Source organism: Fukomys damarensis, unplaced genomic scaffold (genome assembly GCF_012274545.1).
Source record: "Fukomys damarensis isolate Sample0158 unplaced genomic scaffold, DMR_v1.0_HiC HiC_scaffold_16, whole genome shotgun sequence".
Classification (NCBI taxonomy): domain Eukaryota; kingdom Metazoa; phylum Chordata; class Mammalia; order Rodentia; family Bathyergidae; genus Fukomys; species Fukomys damarensis.
Genome location: NW_022900928.1, coordinates 25,213,775 through 25,226,308, shown reverse-complemented (window position 1 = coordinate 25,226,308; position 12,534 = coordinate 25,213,775). Strand labels below are relative to the sequence as shown.

General features: G+C 38.2%; 1 protein-coding gene across 5 annotated transcripts in view; it reads left to right on the top strand.

The window, feature by feature from the left end:
- Stim1 (stromal interaction molecule 1) overlaps window positions 1-12,534 on the top strand; it is a 207,949-nt gene that overhangs the window by 149,608 nt on the left and 45,807 nt on the right. For all 5 annotated transcript variants that reach the window (XM_010603163.3, XM_010603164.3, XM_010603162.3 and 2 more), the window contains exon 3: window positions 2,019-2,133. In XM_010603163.3, coding sequence (XP_010601465.1) covers window positions 2,019-2,133 — 115 coding nt within the window. The remainder of the gene's footprint in view (window positions 1-2,018; window positions 2,134-12,534) is intronic.

Sequence of the window (12,534 nt, the reverse complement as noted above, 5' to 3'; positions counted from 1 at the left end):
CTAAAGCATACAACATAGTATAGTGCCTTTCTGAATCTAAAGGCCCGCCTCACTTCTTTGTTCTCTAGAAGAGGTTCCATTCAGATTCAGACCTTTCCTTCACATAGAGCATCTGTCTGCCATTTTCACCATTTGGCATTGTCTTTGTGTTGGCCTTCTTTTCTGATTCCACTCCTTCTTTGCATGCTTTTGGGGGGGCATTAATAGGGCCTGTGAGTCCCCAAGCAAATACTTTGCATTTTAGAATTCTTAGTATATTATGGAAAAAAATCTGGATAATTAAGAGATGGCATATGCAATGCCAGGGCAATGTTTGGATCTTAAAGTCAGATATCATAGATTAGAGTACTAATTCCATCACTTATCAGCTGAAACCATGAACAAATGTTTTATTTTTAATTTTTTAATTTTTTGGTAGTGGGACCTTGGGACCTTGTGCTTGCGAGGCAGGCAGTGGAACCACTGAGCTAAATCCCTGGCCCTTGAATAAATGTTTTAGCTATCTAACACTGTATAAGAAACCTCCCCCAAACTCAGTGGCTTATCACAGCAACATTTATTTTGCTCATGTATTAAGTTCTGAGCATGGCTCAATAGAGATAGGTTATCTGTGTCCACTAAGTATCAGATTCAAAAGCTGTGGCTGGAATCTCCTGAAGTGGCAGACATATGTCTGTCTTCTAGGCCAGAAGACTTCAACAGTTGAAACTGCTTAGATAACCCACTTTATAGATTTTTCACATGATCTCTTCAGCATGGTGACTTCAGGGGCACGAACCTTCTTATGTATTGGCTCATGGATCCCCAAACATGTGTCTCAAAAGAGAGAGAAACAGGTGGAATCCCTACTGCCTTTTCTACTCTTGCCTTTGGAATCATACAGAGTCACTGCTGCCACATTCACTTCATTAGAAGATGCGTGAGTATATTTGTCAGCTTTCCATCACCATAATATAATACGTGAGGCAATTAGCTTATAAAGAAAAAAGATTTATTTTGATTCACAGTTATGGAGTCTCTAAACCAAAAGTCAGTGTCCTAATTTCTTAGAGTCTTTGGCAAGTGAGGGTGGTACATCATGGTGGAACTATATGACAGAGAAAACAATTTATGTGGTAAGCCAGGAAGCAAAGGAAAAGAAAGAGGGACTGGGGTTCTTTAGTCCCCTTTGATGGCATGCCCCCAGTGACCAAAAGACCTCTCACAAGGCCCCACCACTCAGTGGTTCTACCACCTCCTGGTAGTGACACCCTGAGGACCAAGCTTTTAACACACGGGCCTTTTGAGGACACTCATCCAAGCCATAGCAATGAATCACAAATGTTAGCCTGTATTCAAGGAATTCATCTTTAAAGGGAAGATAGTCAAGGAATTTGTGGACATGTTTTAAAGTCATAACAACAAGTAATTTAACCTCTCTAAATCTAATTTCATTTGGAACAAATTATATCACTTTTGAGAGTATTGCTTTTCTCATTTGTAAAATAGGTGTGATAATTCATTGGTTGTGATAATTAGGTGAGAAAACATTGTGGAAGTTCTTGGAATATTTCTTAGTGTATAAAGAAGTATTCAAAACTTGCTAATTCTTCTTTGCTTTCTTTCTTCCCTTTTCTAGCTGATTTGATTACAGTTGTCATTTATTATGTTTCCATAATTTAAAAAACAGTACAGGGGATGTAAAAAGAATTAAGATGTGTTAAGTAGGTGGACCAACTTCCCATGTTGAATATAATTATTATGCACCGCAAATATGTACTAATAAAAATTAAAAATTTAAGTATAAGGAAATAATTTCTGGTTCATATTTATTTTTCAAGTGAAACAACAAAGAAAGGTAGTTTCTAAGTTTCATATGTCTTCAACTAAGACATATGGACATGATGTATGAGTGATGTGATACAGTTATGCACTGGGTAAATGGAATGAGCTATGGATAGCTAGAGGAACCCCGTGTGGAGATCTTGTTGGACTGGCTCTGTGGGATGTCTTGTGACTTGTGTACTTTTCTCTTGCAGTTCCTAAGGGAAGACCTCAATTACCATGATCCAACAGTGAAACACAGCACCTTCCATGGTGAGGATAAGCTTATCAGTGTGGAGGACCTGTGGAAGGCCTGGAAGTCCTCGGAAGGTAATAGGCAAGCCAGCTTGCCAGTCCTCATTGTTAGAAAGTTTAGAGAAGAACAAAGATGGGTAGCAACTTGGCCTTAAAAGGACATGAGCATAAAAACCAAATTATTGAAATGATTCTATATACGGTCACTGAATAAGACTGAATAGTGACTGTGCTGGGAAAGGGGAAGGTTCTCCAATGAGAGTTAGAATTGTCTTGTATCAGATTACTTTTTGAATTCCAGCCTAGCTCTGCTTCTCTTTTCACACCACCATAACATAGGAATCTCTCAGTTTCTGCTGCATCATCTCTGCAGATAAGGAGCTTGCTGGTCTCTTGAGGCAGCCCTTTTCTTCTGTAGCTCACCACTTAGTTCTGCTGAGTCCCAGATGGTTCAAACATTGGATAGAAGTACAGATGAGCTCTCTCCTGAGCCTTTTCTTTCCCAAGTTAAATAGCCCTAGTTTTTGAAGAAAACATTTTCTCAGCTTCCTCCTCATCTTGGTTTCAAACATTTTTATTAGAATGTTTCTTAGATCTCTGGAATTGGACACAGACTCCCAAATGCGGTTTTATCCTCACAGAGTTGACTTTTTGGTTGTGGAACTTGTGCATCAGTTAATGCAATCTGTTTAGATTCTGGTATCTTCAGTAGTCATATCATCCCACTGACTCATGTTGATTTATTAATGAAAAATTTAGATCTTTTTCATATGTAAGTATAAAACTGCTAAACCATGATGACCATTTTTTTTTTTTTTCTGGAGCATTTTCTTTAGAGTTCAAGTTAAAGAGCATGCCTACTTATGTGAGATTTGACAGAGAAGGGGAAAACAGGGCTTTAGGTTTCTCTTCATTTATATCTGTGGCTACAGCTTCCTTTGATACTATCCAAATTGGAATCACTTCTTTTCTTAGTGTAGGTCTTCATGCTAAGAAGAGTTAAACATAAATGATCACCAGCATTCCTGGTTTTTAGATGAGAAACCTTAGACCTTGGCTTGTCCATTGTTATGCATTTACTAGAGCCAGAACTTAGATTTGGGCCTCTGATCTCTAAGGCAGTACTTTTCCTTACCATCTTGGTTGAAAGCTTATGGTGGTATAGGAGACTAGAATTTTAGATCTGGAAGGGATCATCTATAATGGAGATATAGAGAGCATTGGATTTGAAGCAGGAAGACCTTAGTGTGATCCTGGTTCTGGGATGTATCAGCTGCTGGTTCTTCTTGTTAACTCTATTTAATCAATTTATCTGTCTGTCTGTCTGTCTATCTATCTATCTATCTTTATTTATTTATTTTGTACCGGGGATTGAATTCAGAACCTTGCACTTGCGAGGCAGGCAGCAGAACCATCAAGCTCAATTCCCAGTCCTATAAGTTTTATTTAAACATTTTAAAAAAATCTTTAAAATATTTTATCAACTTAGAATAAGGAAGCTGTAAGAGAGAGCTTACTGGGAATCTTTAGAAGCTGAGTTCTTTGTGGGGTTGTTGTTAATAGCCCCTGAGCAACTCAAGCTGTTTACTGATGAGAGGCAAAGCACTATCATGAACTTTTGAACTATACCAGAATTTCCAGGAAAAATCTACCATCAGTTATCATTTAATTATGGATTTTTTCTCTGATAAAATAAGGATAAGGCAGTTGCTTTTTAAGAGTAGGTTTTATAAGTAGGAACTTAGAATGAAAGATGCAGAGTGAGCATTCCTAGCCTTTTCTGAAAGCTCACCGAGAAGTATTTGGGAAGAGAAAGTGACCAAGAGAAGGCAGAAATAGAGGGATTAAATCATAGTACTAGAAAACAGCTCCAGGGAGTTTTCTGGTAAGAACTTCATTTTAGCATTCAGCAACTATTTGGAACACTTCCAGCGTATTCTGAATTATAGGAAAATGGAAGCAATGCAGTGAGTTTTTTGGAGGAGAGGATTCTCATTTGTCTTGAGAAGGGAAAAACATTTTAATGCACAGTAATATAGCTCACAGCTAAGATAGAAGAAGTTACATATATATATATATATTTTGATTGACTAACCATGTATTATACCCAGTGGTTTGACAAACTAAAAGTAAGATTTTTCTTGTCCCTATTTTTACCAAAAATTTGCCTCATTATTCAGAGCAGGGCCCTAGTCTCTCTAGGGTAACAATTTCCAGAGTTGCAAAAAACACATAGTAATCTGGCACTAGCTCAAATTGGCTGGCCTGAGTTTAGCTAGATGGTGTAGATATCAGTAGTGGTCATTTGTGTTTAGAACATTAGCTGGCTAATGTCAGTTTCATCTCTGTGATTAGTGCAATTAATGTTTGCTGATTAATAATGGAAGCCAGTCTTTTCTCTCTGTCACTTTGATCTGAGCAGAAAAGGTTGCTGATCTCTGTATCAACCAACTCTGGACTTTAATAATAGAAACAGCAACAAAAAATTGACCCTGACATTGGGCCTGGAATTTAGCTCAGTGGTGCCACCACCTGCTTTGTAAGCAAAAGGTCCAGAGTTTGATCCCCGGTACCAAAACACACACAAAAAAAAAGACTCTCATATTTATATAATATTTAATATGTACTAGGCACTATTCTAAGTGTTTTACATATGGTAACTCATTTGTTTTTTACAAAAATCTCACAAATAATAGATTCATTATCTCCATTTACAAATGAGGAAAGTGAGACAGAGAGGGAGTAACTGAAACAATGTAATGTCAGTCTGTCACTAACTACCCAGAGTTATTTCAGACTTCCCGATTAAGTGGGTAGTCCCCAGTAAGTCTGACCTTTCTTCAGACACCAATCATAAGCTCTGGGAATTCCCAGGCCACCTGTACTTCTGGCTGCATCTGGCTGCGAATATGGGAGTTCCCACAATCCCCTTAGGTTCCATAATTTGCTAAAACTATTCATGGAAGTCAGGAAAGCCCTACACTTATAATTATTTACTTACTCAAAAGCAGTGGTGGTGAGCCTGTGGCATGTGTGCCGAAGCCAGCTGTTTGTTATCATTGAAAGCTCTAAAAGGTTCTTCATCACTGCTCTAGAGGATAAAAATTAGGACTAACCAACAGAAGTGACTGAGAGGCTGAAATCTGGGAGGATCTTGAATGTGGTACTTCTGTGTCCTCTCCTGCTGGGATCAGGGCACATCACCTTCCCAACTCGTCAATGTATTTACCAATCAGAAAGCTCGAGCTAACTTTGGTGTCTACCATTTTTATTAAGGTTTCATTACATGGGCATGATGGCTTGCATTACTGGCTACATGGTTGAACCCAATCTCTGGCTTCCTTTCGTCCACAGGTTCGGGCTGGTATCACTTGGCCCAGAGCCCCAGCTTTCTAGTCGCATGGTTGATTTTTCTGGTGACTGACTAGCCCCCATCCTGAGCTATCTCATTTGCATGAATTCATCTCTGATCAAGAGGCCCACCATGAGTAAGAAAGATTCTCCTATCATTGAAGGAATTCTAAAAATTATTACATCCCAGGACTGTAGGACAAAGATCAGCCAAATTCTTAGTTCTACAAAATTAAGAAATTAAGTAAGGAAGACCCGAACAAGTTGGCCTGAAAAACAACTGAGAACAAGTAAAATTCCAGGGATCCCAGCAACAGAGACTGAGGGATTGGCCTTTTCTAATTGGCTGTTCTCAGATGACTTATCATTTTTTATCCCCAAGTGTCTTCTTGTTCAGGTATCATCCTTGACCATATGCGGTGGTGGTGCACACTTGTAATCTCAGCATTCTGGAAGCTGAGGCAGGAGGAGGATCATGATTTTGAGGTCAGCCTGGAATATATAGTAAAACCCTGTCTTAATTTTTTTTTTTTTTTAAGAATCAGGTATGGTGGGGGTGGGAGTGGAGATGAAGAATCAGATGGCATAGTCTGCAGATGGCAGGTTTATATGGGTGGTGAAGAATGAATAGGATTGTGTGCAAAATTATTTGAGGAGTGCTGCAATACTCTGTCCCTCTAGGACGATGTGAGGTAGAGCGACATGGAAGTTCTTTAAAGGAAGGAGTGCCAAGTAAATTTTGTGGAATATTTGAGAAATAAAATTGTTTGAAGACAGTAGAAACACTATAAATATCCTTTGCAATGAGAAGGAATGAGAGGCACTGACTTAAGGGAATTCTCCTTTAAAGTATGGATTTCGTTTCTTCTAAACAAAGTGCACCATTACTGTTTGTCCTTCTCTGGGCACTAGATTTTAAGCAATGATATCTGCATATATATATACATATATATGTATATGTATATTTTTTCTTTTTGTATGTATACATATATATTGTTTTTTTCTTTTTTAGTTTTTTGAGACATGGTAAGCCCCTTGTTATGTTGTTCAGGCTGGCCTTGAACTTGCTAAGTAGCCCAGGCTTGCCTTGAAGTAATGGTGATTCTCTCTCCTCAGCCTCCTGAGTGCTGAGATTGCAGGTGTGTATCACCATACCTAGCCACAGTATGTTTTTAACTAATAATTCCTTTCATCATTTGTATGAGTCAAAAACATCTTAACAAGCAATCTTTGATTTTAGCTAAGTAATATAATTCTATCTAAAAGCAAAAGAATCTGATATTCTAGTGTGTATGGACTTCGTTGTGAAAATATGTTTATTTTCTAGTAGGCTTTTGGAAACAATGAAATAAGATTACACACAGATCACCATTTCTGTCTGTGCTACTTCTTGGTAGGACCGGATCTTTTTTCAGGAAGCAATGGAGCAATATTAGAGAATCAGATGGCTACTAGAGAGAATGCTGAGCAGAACTGGCATCTCTTTGTCCCTAAAACACAGAAAGGCCAGGTGGCACCAGGAATCTATCTAATCCATTTCAAAAGTCAGGTCAATATGAAGGAGTTGCATCTTCCTATTGTATTTATATAAACTCAACAAGAGATCCGTCTATTCTTTTCTTTTAGGCATTTAAAAGTTGATTTACTAAGAGAATCTTCAAATTGATTAGTTAATATCCTCAGCCATTAATTGTTGCGCATTTTTTGGGAGAAAGACACAGTTGGCCTTTTCTTTCCCTTACATTATTCTCAGATAATTTTTCAGTACTGGGAATGGAACCCAAGGCTTCATGAATACTAAGCATATACTCTTCCTCTGCGCTTCCTAGCCCCCCCCACATAAATTTTCTTTCTGATAATGAACATAGCCAGCATCTATACAATGATTTAATATTCATCACAGTGATTTCCTGTTTAAGTAGACCCTTGAGGATGAAGGTCTTACTTGCATGCCCATTTAATAAATAAGGAAACTGAAAGCCTTTCGTCTGCTTCTGTTTTGAGGATTATATAGCCTTAATCCACTTGCTCCACTGCATCTTTGATACTGGGCAGTGAGCCCAGGGCCTTTGCACTAAGCTACATCTCCACTCCTTTTAAATTTGATTTAAAAATTTTAAACAATTATCTTAACGTATACAATTTTGTGATGCTGCCTTAGCTCAACTTCATCTTTTTTTTGTTGTTGTTGTTGGACTGTGTTTTGAACCCAGTGCCTTTTTTTTTTTTTTTTTTTTTTTTTTTGATACTGGGGATCGAACTCAGGTCCTTCATCTTGTAAGTCAGGCACCAGAACCACTGAGCTAAATCCCTGGCCCAATGGAGCTGGCCTTTTTTTATTTTTTTATTTTGAGACAGGGTCTTGCTAAGTCACTTAATTACCCTGGCTGCGTTTGAACTTGTGAGTATCCTGTCTCAGCCTCCGAAAGTGCTGAGATTATAGGAGTGTACCACCAAGTCTGGCTTCAACTTCATTATCTTTTAAGGAGATTTATTAAGTTGTAATTCACATACAAAAAAGTGTCAGTATTTACTATGCTTTCTGCATTACATCTAATGTATTCAGGATCCCAAATGACAAAAAGATGCATGCAATAACTAATGAACTTTGTAACAATATATATATATATATTGTTGTTGTTGTTGTTTTTGAGATAGGGTCTCACTATGTAGTTGAAGCTGACCTGGAACTCACTATGTAGCCCAGGCTGGTCAAACTCATAGCAATCCTCTTGCCTCAGCCTCCTGAGTGCTAGGATTACAGATGTTAGCCACCATGCCCAGCTAAGATAGTGACTATATTCATGGCCCCTAAAGATTTACTCAAGCTAGGTGTGGTGGCATGTGCCTGCACTCTTACAATTTGGGAGGCTGAGGCAGGAGGATCACAGTGGGTTTGAGGCCAGCCTGGACTTCACAGTGTGTTCAAGGCTAGCCTGAACTATATAATAAGACCTTGTCTCAAACAAACAAACAAACAAACAGATTTTCTCATAGCTGTTCGTTTTAGAGGATTCAATCCCTGGTAAACTGGCTCCAACACAGAAACATCATGGTGGAAGGGTGACAGAGCACAGATATTCAGTTTATGGAAGTTGGGAAGAAGAACAGGGGATCATTGCCAGAGAGAAGGAAGGAGCTATTGCACCTAAGGTCATACGTATGTCTGTATATCCGTGACCCACCAAGACATACCCAGAAGTGTGCCTTCCTAACCCTTCCAGCAGCAGCTCCCAAGCCAGTCAAGTTGACACAATTAAGTTTAACCTGTACAACATATTTGTCCTTTTTTGTTTGTGCCAGGGATTGAACTCGGGTCCTTGGGCTTGCGAGACAGGCGGCGGAACCACAGAGCTAAATCCCCATCCCTACTTGTTTATATATACTGTATAACTGTATTTTTAAAGAACTATCAAACTTTTTCAAAGTATATAGTTGTACCATTTTATGTTCCCATCAGCAGTGGACTTTCAGTTTCTCCATTACTTTGTCAACACTTGGTATGATCAATCTTTTAAATTTTAGTTGTAGTGTTTTACTTTGCATTTGCCTAATGATATTGGGTATCTTTTCATGTATGTAAGTTGTCATTGATATATCTTCTTTGGTAAAGTATCTGTTAAATCTTTTGTCTATGTTTTATTGTTTTTTTTTTAATTGAGTTTTTTTTTTTTTTTTTTTGAGATAGGATCTCACTTTGTAGTTGAGACTGACTTGGAACTCACTATTTAGCCCAGGCTGGTCTCGAACTCACAGCGATCCTCCTGCCTCAGCCTCCTGAGTGCTGGGATTATAGGTGTGTGCCATCATGCCCGGCTAAAATTGAGTTTTGAGGGTTATTTATGTTTTCTGGATATAAGTTCCTTATCAGATGCTGTCACCTTCTAGTATCTGCAGACTTCTTATCCCCAGTTCAACCTACCTTTGATTGAAAATATTAAAAATAATCCAGAAAATTCCAAAACAAAAACTTTTAATTTGTTTTAACTAAGCACTTGGCTGAAGCCACACAAATGAAGTAATATGTAGACACTCCTTGCTGTAGCCTCCAAGCATTTCACAGATCCTCTATCTCTCTCCGGCATTATTTTGAGTATTGTTCACCTTGTATCTTGTTCATGTACTGTGTAGTTAGACCTAGAGATTGCACCTGTACTGAATATGTATGAACGTTTTCTTGTCATTCAGTATCCCCTTAACAATACAGTACAGCTACTATTTATATGGTGCTTACATTGTCTTAGGTATTGTAAATAATCTAGAGATAATTTAAAGTATATAGGAAGATGTGTTTAAGTATGTAAATGCTACACCATTTTGTATAAAGAATTTGAGTATCTACAGATTTTCGTAGTCTGTGGGAGAACGGTCCTGAAACTAATCCCCCTCTGATATTGGGGATAACTATATTCTTGCAGATATTTTTCTCCCAGTCTGTGACTCTCTTATTATTAATTTAACAATATCTGTTAAAAAGAACTTTTAAATTCTGATGAAGTCTAATTTTTTGTTTGTCTGTTTATGCATCATGCTTTGCTGTTGGATCTAAAAATGTTTGCCTAATACTAAATTACACAAAGATTTTATTCTCTGTTTCCTTTCGAGTTTTTTTCTTTTTTTCTCCTGTACCAGGGATCAAACTCAGGACCTTGCACTTGTGAGGCAGGTGCGGTGCCACTGAGCTTAATCCCTGGCTCCTTATAGAGGTTTTACTGTTTTAAGTTATATTGTTTTGTTTTGTTTTCTGAGTGAGAAAGAATATGTATTTAAAAACATGTTTCATTGAGGCATTTTACTTGTATCTATGTATTACATCCCTAGAAAAAGAATCCCTGAATTTCCCCTCCTGTGTGTTTTCATCTTATTCTTCATGGTCCATGATGCTGAGGTTGTCAGTACAGTGAAACTGTACACCTGACAGGAGGAGAGCAGATTATTCTGCGATTTTTACTGTATTTTATTTTATCTTGAGACAGTCTCACTGTGTAGTTCAGCTGGTCTTGAACTCATTATGTAGTCCAGGTTGGCCTCAAACTCAAGGCAATACTCCTGTCTCAGCCTCCGGAGTGCTGGGATTACAGATGTGCACCACCATGCCTGGCTTTCTGCCATTTTTCTAGACCCTTGTCTGAGGCTGAACATGCCGCAGGATTTTAAATTTAGGTATATGATTGGTTTTGTGCTTTTGTTTTTATGTATTATTTCAGGTATTGACCATAGTTCTTTTTTGTGCTTAGAGATGTCTCAATTGTACCACAACCATCTGTTGAAAATATTATCCTTTCTCCACTGCATTTACATATCATCTTTTGCTAAAAATTATTTATCCATTTAACTGTAGATTTATTTCTGGACTCTGTATTCTGATCCACTGATCTATTTGTCTATCTTTGTGATAACAACAATGCTATTTTGATTGTAGTAGTCTTATAATAATTGTTTTTATATTTAAAATGCTGTGTGTGGGGGGGGATTGAACCCAGGGCATTTGCACTAGACTATATCCCCAACACCAGTCCTCTGAGCCCCTCTTTAAATTTTTGAGAAAGGGTCTTGCTAAGTCACTAAATTGCCTAGGTTAGGCTTGAATTTGTGATCATCCTGCCTCATTCTCCCACAGTGCTGGGATTAGAGGCATGTACCACCATCCCTGGCTAAAATTCATTTTAAAAATGGTACTAAGGAGTTTCATGCATTCTAGACAATTAATTGCTGTACCACTGAACTACATTCTATCCCCACTCTTTTTTTTTTTCTCATTGAATTTATTGGTATACAGTACAGTAACATTCATCATTGGGATCTTGTACCTTTACATGACAGGTCTTGGTTCTCATTTTTTCCCCTTGTCCCTGCCCTCCCTCCTCCCCTCCCCATTTACAAACATTTTATTTCCATTTTTTCATTTTATCCTATTTTTTTCTTTCCCTTATTACCTTTCTCCTACCCTTCCCACTTTCCCTACACCTTTAGCCCTTTTCTTACTGTTTCACATTGTCAATTATCTCATTAGGATCTTATGTACTATTATAGTTTGTTCACACCAGAGAAACTATTCGGTATTTACACATCCCCCATTCCCTTTTGAGGATCTCACTGAGTTGCCCAGGCTGACCTGAAATTTGGGATTTTTTTTTTTGCCTCAGCCTCCTGAGTGCTGGGATTATAAGTGCGCACCACCACACTTGGCTCCATTTATTTCTTATTTTCTACCACTTAGCTTACCACATCTCCATACCTGCACTGACTTACTGGCAGTTCCTTGACCTAGCATAATCCTCATCTTTTATCTCTTGACGTTTTTCATATATGCTGTTCCCTCTGTTCTTCTTTCTTTTTGTGTTGATCTGGTTAAACCCTACTTGACAATTAAGACTCAACTTAAATATTTTAATTTTTTAGGAAATCTTTCCTGAAAGCCACAGGCTAATTGGATGTCTTCTGTGCTTCCACACTTTTATGCTTATTTTATCATAGCACTTAGCACATGAATTGCAATGATCGGTTCCCTTGCCTGTTTTTCTTTTCTTTCTTTTTCTTTTTCTTTTTTTGGTACTGGTGATTGAACATGGGTCCTTGTGTTTGCAAGGAAGGTGGCAGTGAGCTAAATCCCTGACTCTCTTTCTTTCTGTTTTCTCTTCTCTTCTCTTTCTTTCCTTCTTTCCTTCCCTCCCTCTCTCCCTCCCTCCTTTCTTTCTTTTTTTGTTTTTTGAGACAGAGTCTCACTATGTAGTTGAGACTGCCCCTGGAACTCACTGTGTAGCCCACACTGGTCTCAAACTCATAGTGATCCTCCTGCCTTAGCCTCCTGAGAGCTGGGATTACAGGTGTGCACCACCACATCTGGCTCCCTTGCCTGTTTTTCTATCAGCGTGAGGGTAGCAATTTATATGGTTCTATTTCCTAACACTTAATGTAGGGCCTAGTTCAGAATAGGGATGCAGGAGAGCAGGAGACAAAGTTTGTTCTTAGCTCTACCATTATGTGATCTTAAACTTGTTTGGGCCATTGAAGATTCCATAGTGCCTAAGTTCTCTTTCTACTCTTCTGCTGTGCTGCCAGTTTTCTGTAATTTGGCTTTCTCCTAGATTCTTGTTGCTCTATACATAGTCTTTAATAGTATAT